Source organism: Rhea americana, unplaced genomic scaffold (assembly GCF_003343005.1).
Source record: "Rhea americana isolate MKP2758 unplaced genomic scaffold, rheAme1 scaffold_7, whole genome shotgun sequence".
Classification (NCBI taxonomy): Eukaryota; Metazoa; Chordata; class Aves; order Rheiformes; family Rheidae; genus Rhea; species Rhea americana.
In genome coordinates, this window is record NW_028186867.1 from 10,407,746 (window position 1) to 10,411,985 (window position 4,240).

The 4,240-nt window shown below is 47.2% G+C and overlaps 1 protein-coding gene across 1 annotated transcript in view; it reads right to left on the bottom strand.

Annotated features, from left to right (window-relative positions):
• LOC146586338 (lysozyme g-like) overlaps nt 1-57 on the bottom strand; it is a 4,231-nt gene extending 4,174 nt beyond the window's left edge. Inside the window, exon 1 of the mRNA XM_085321604.1 lies at nt 6-57. Within this exon, the coding sequence (XP_085177730.1) occupies nt 6-57 (52 nt within the window). The remainder of the gene's footprint in view (nt 1-5) is intronic.
• Between the last annotated feature and the right edge of the window lie 4,183 nt (nt 58-4,240).

The following is a 4,240-nucleotide window of genomic DNA, read 5'->3' on the forward strand; positions in this document are numbered from 1 at the left end:
CTCACCGGCGAGGGCGGCGAGGCCGAGCAGCAGCAGCGGCAGCAGCGCAGGGCCCATGGCGGCGCGCGGTTCCTCGGGAGCCCCGGGGAGAGCCTGGAAACACATCCGTTGTCGGCAAAGCGTGAAGAGAGATCCGCCACGCCGCCGCCGCCGCCGGGAGAGCCCGCGAGGCCTCCAGCGGGGCGGCAGCCTTCCTCCGCGGCCCCGCCGCCCACGAGAGCCTCGGCRGGCAGCGCAAGAAAGCGCCGCCCGGCCCCCGGGGCACGTTTCCGTACGCGGGCGTCTGAGGAAGGGCAGCGCGTTTTTTTATCTTGGCTTTCGGAAACGCGCCCGCGCTCAAGAATCGAGCGATGCTGCTCTTCACCCTTCGCAAAGAGCCGGCGAGGTGATCCCAGCTTTTTGCTGGTGAAAGAATCCCTCGGCATTAATCCCCACATTTAATAACGGCAGAAAAATCCCTTGATTTCTCAATAAATGCAGCAGTCGTGCTTACCAAAAAAATTCCCAAATACCATCAGATAATAGCTATCTGCTGTTAAAAAACAAACAAAAAAAACAAAATAAAACAAACAAAAAAAACAACTGCCTCATAGGCATTCCCACCGTGAACCAAGCTCCTGGGAGCTGCGGCTCCGGGAAAGACTCCCGTGTCCTCGGGGAGCTTCCTCGCCTCCGGCCGGGCGCACGCATGGCAGCTCGGTTTGTGCTCTGACACCAGCAGCGAGCGTCTGTCTGCAAGCCCGGATCGATGCGGCATGACCCCATCCCTAATAATTTAATCCCTAATAATTTAACAGCGAATGCATATCGGACTTTTCTCTTTTTTTTTTCTTTTTCTTTTTTTTCGCCTCCCATGATAAAAGTCATGGCGGACTCCAGCCTCAAGTCGGAGCAGCGTGACCGTCACGAAACGAACAAAATGCTAAGGCAAAGCAAAACGCGGKGTCCTGCCTCCAAACGAAACCCGTGTGAGGGGCTCGAGACTCACCTGCGCTCGGTCGGCCTCCGTGCGAGGCCGGGCGCGCGCAGACGAGGTTTATGTACGCGGCGGGGTGGCCCCGCTCCGCGCTCTGGAATGCGAACGCCCTCCTCGTGGGGCGACGCTTACTTTTAAGTGTAGTAAGTCGTATTTAATAAGAGCTTTGAATCCTTACGGTTGCTTTCATCCRAAGATTTGCACAAGCAGCGTTTAGTCCGACTCGGGACAGCTCTGCGAAAGGCAATAAATACTGTTTTTCCCCTACCAGTGAGTAAATTGGGGCACAGTAGATGACTAGCAGAAAAGCATTGCAGTGAGTCAGGGGCAGAGGCCGGGCAGAAATCACTCCCCTGTCTAGTGCCCTCCTTGCTTCACATCCCCGATCAGTCGGCGCTCGTTTCTGGGGGAGCTTCTGCCTCCTTTCCGCAGTGGTTTCGGGTCGGCAAGCTTTTGAGTGTCGTGCTTTCGTACGAATTCAAAAAATGAGAACCAAAGCAAAACGCCTCTTCACATCSTTGCCCGTGACAAGCCTCGCTGAGGAGGGCGACAAGGGTACTTTGAGAGCAAATGTAGGGTTTGACTCGCATATTTGGGGAGKCTGGATGCTCCGCGGAAATGAGGAGGAAGGGTACTAACATCTCAGCAGCTGAAGCCTGTCGGGGCACAGAGGGTATCTGTTGAGATTTGCACCATGTGGCAGAGACACTGTTCACACACATAGGTCACTAAAAACATTTGAGTCACCACCTGGAGAGGCCAATGCCCTCAGAGCCTGGCCCCTTCCCCACATTTTTCTCTTCCCTGGACTCTGCCTAGCATGTGTGGAGGCTGGAAAGGAAAGATTTTCTTTGAGTAGATTTCTCTTCATTATTCAATACATCACAAATCTGTTTACGGCCTTTGCTCTCCTTGGGGAGACCTTGGGACCTGCTGGGTGGGAAGCACTGTTTTGGCCAGATACTAATTTCAGAGTTAAGAAACAGGTGATGGTTATTAGTCTTTACAGTCCTGGAGACCATCAAGTAGGCCTTCTCACCTTAAAATCAATAAATCTGTGAACGCAAATACCATGGACTTATGTCGTGAGTTAGCATGAAGGAGTGAAGCTTCACAGGAAAATCTAGCCCTGTTGTTTAACGAAGGGCAGGATACAGGTTAGAGTGAGAATTAAATGCAAAAATCATTTATTTGGGTGAAACATGGAAATCAGCAGAAATCTTCCCACAGCCTACAGTGAGGCTAGGCATTCATTCTGCGTGTACAAACCTTGTATGTCATTACGATGCCTCAGACTAGACCGGCACTGAATCTTAATTCCTTCACTAGGGCTTAGTTTGGTCAACAGTAAAAGGTAATATTTGACATACTATAAGGTAGTAATGTGGCACCTTAGAAGACAACAGGTGGAAAATAAAGACATTAAACGCACAGCTTAGCTTCAGTCCTAAAAGGAAGTAGCAACCCAAAAAGTAGCTGGAGGAGAGAAAGGCTAAAAACGAACTGGGAAAAGGACAGAAGTACAGCTTGAGGGCAACAAAAACAGCAGATATTTTCTTTCAAATAGACAAAAATAATTTAGTTTTAATAGCATCTAGCTGCCTCTTATAAAAGCAGTATSATATTAGTGATAATAAACCAGTGTTCCTCTGTCACTGAACCTGCATTCACGCCGATAACTTGGAATCCTGTTTGCAAGGTAGCCTCTGATCTTCGGTCATATATCTTTCCTAATGGCTTGGTCACTTGTTGATACTCTTTAAGATACAGTTAATTTTTTTTTAATTTAAATATTGTTTTTCTTTGATATGTATTTTCTCTCTCACTTCTTACYCACATAATTATAGATTTTTCTACATTTTGCAGTACTGTCATATGAATTCTTAATGCCCACCCTGCATTGCATTGCTTTTTATTTACTCATTGCATTGTGGATGTCGTATTCTGAAGTACAATTACTTTTATCTGTACTGCTGTACACTCCTGCATCCCTGGGGCAGTTGCCTTATAGTCTCAGTTTCCAGTAGTAAGGTAATATAAGGTATATAAGATAATATATATTTTCCACAGCATTAAGAGTGGAACCTTTTCATGATTAAAAAAAACTCTCCTTGTCCTCACAAAATGTGCTGACTGCCTTCCTTGGTGTGAAYGCAGAAAGCAGGTGGCCGCTCTAGAAACAAGGTCGTGCCCACAGATACGACATGGAAGGGGTCAGGGCTCTGAGCGAGTGGGGCTCGTCTAAGGACGCTACCACGTCAAAGGGACCTGCGGGATGTTAGAAAACATGATTTCTACCTCAAAGAACTTCTGTGGGGGACTACAGAGCTGGGATTATCAAACCCCGGTGAACCACTCCGTGAGAGCGGGCTGCGTCTGTCGTTGGTCAGCGGCATTTTTCATTGTTATGCCAGATTTAATGTGGAAGCTGATGTCAAGTGTCAGAGAAGGTCTACCTCTGACACAGCCCCCCCCACCACAGGAAGGGCACACGTCTGGGAGGTGCTGCTGCTTCTGATAGGCTGAACGGGGGATGAAYTAGAAGTCACCTTCATGTTTATGTCTAAAGTGGATCTTTATTAATGGCTTCATAAAGGGATATCYGGGAATGCCCTGGACTCAGGTCTCCGAACAACGTTGCCTTCCCTTGTAACACTACCGTGCCTCTTTTTTTCTTTATTATTCTTGCTCTTTGACTTTGAAGCACAAGTTTTTGGATTCATATGATCACGTGAGACTCACTGAGAAGGACAAGTTTCTAGCCCTCATGGTGGTAATAGGGAGAGAGAGGGCATGAAAGTCATGGAAATATGACCCTTAAGTGTTGAAGAAAAAGAACACAAACATTGCCATTAAAAAAAATTACAATTTTAAGCCCATTTGATTGTGATCATTTTTAAATAAAAAGATAACAGTACTGTATTCTCTTTCTGATGGATTTTGTTCAGCACAGCATGTGAACAGGAGAGAGGGGATGGAAGGTCAAGGAGAGAAGAGGAGTTGGCTTATCAAATGGTAGCTGCATCTTCTTAAACTTAAAAAGCAGGCAGGCTTCCTGGGATTCTCAGTTGGATCCTGGCAATAAGTTACAGCTTACACACATAGCTTCCCTGTGGTCTTCGACTGACATCGTTTACTTATATTGAGCTGAAGTGATAAAATGCTGCCCTACAGAAAAAAAATAGCCTTTACATCTGTTTGTATGAGATAAATGACTACGTAAGCTGAAAAGGAGTGCACCTGAGATCTAGAGCTTACAGAGGC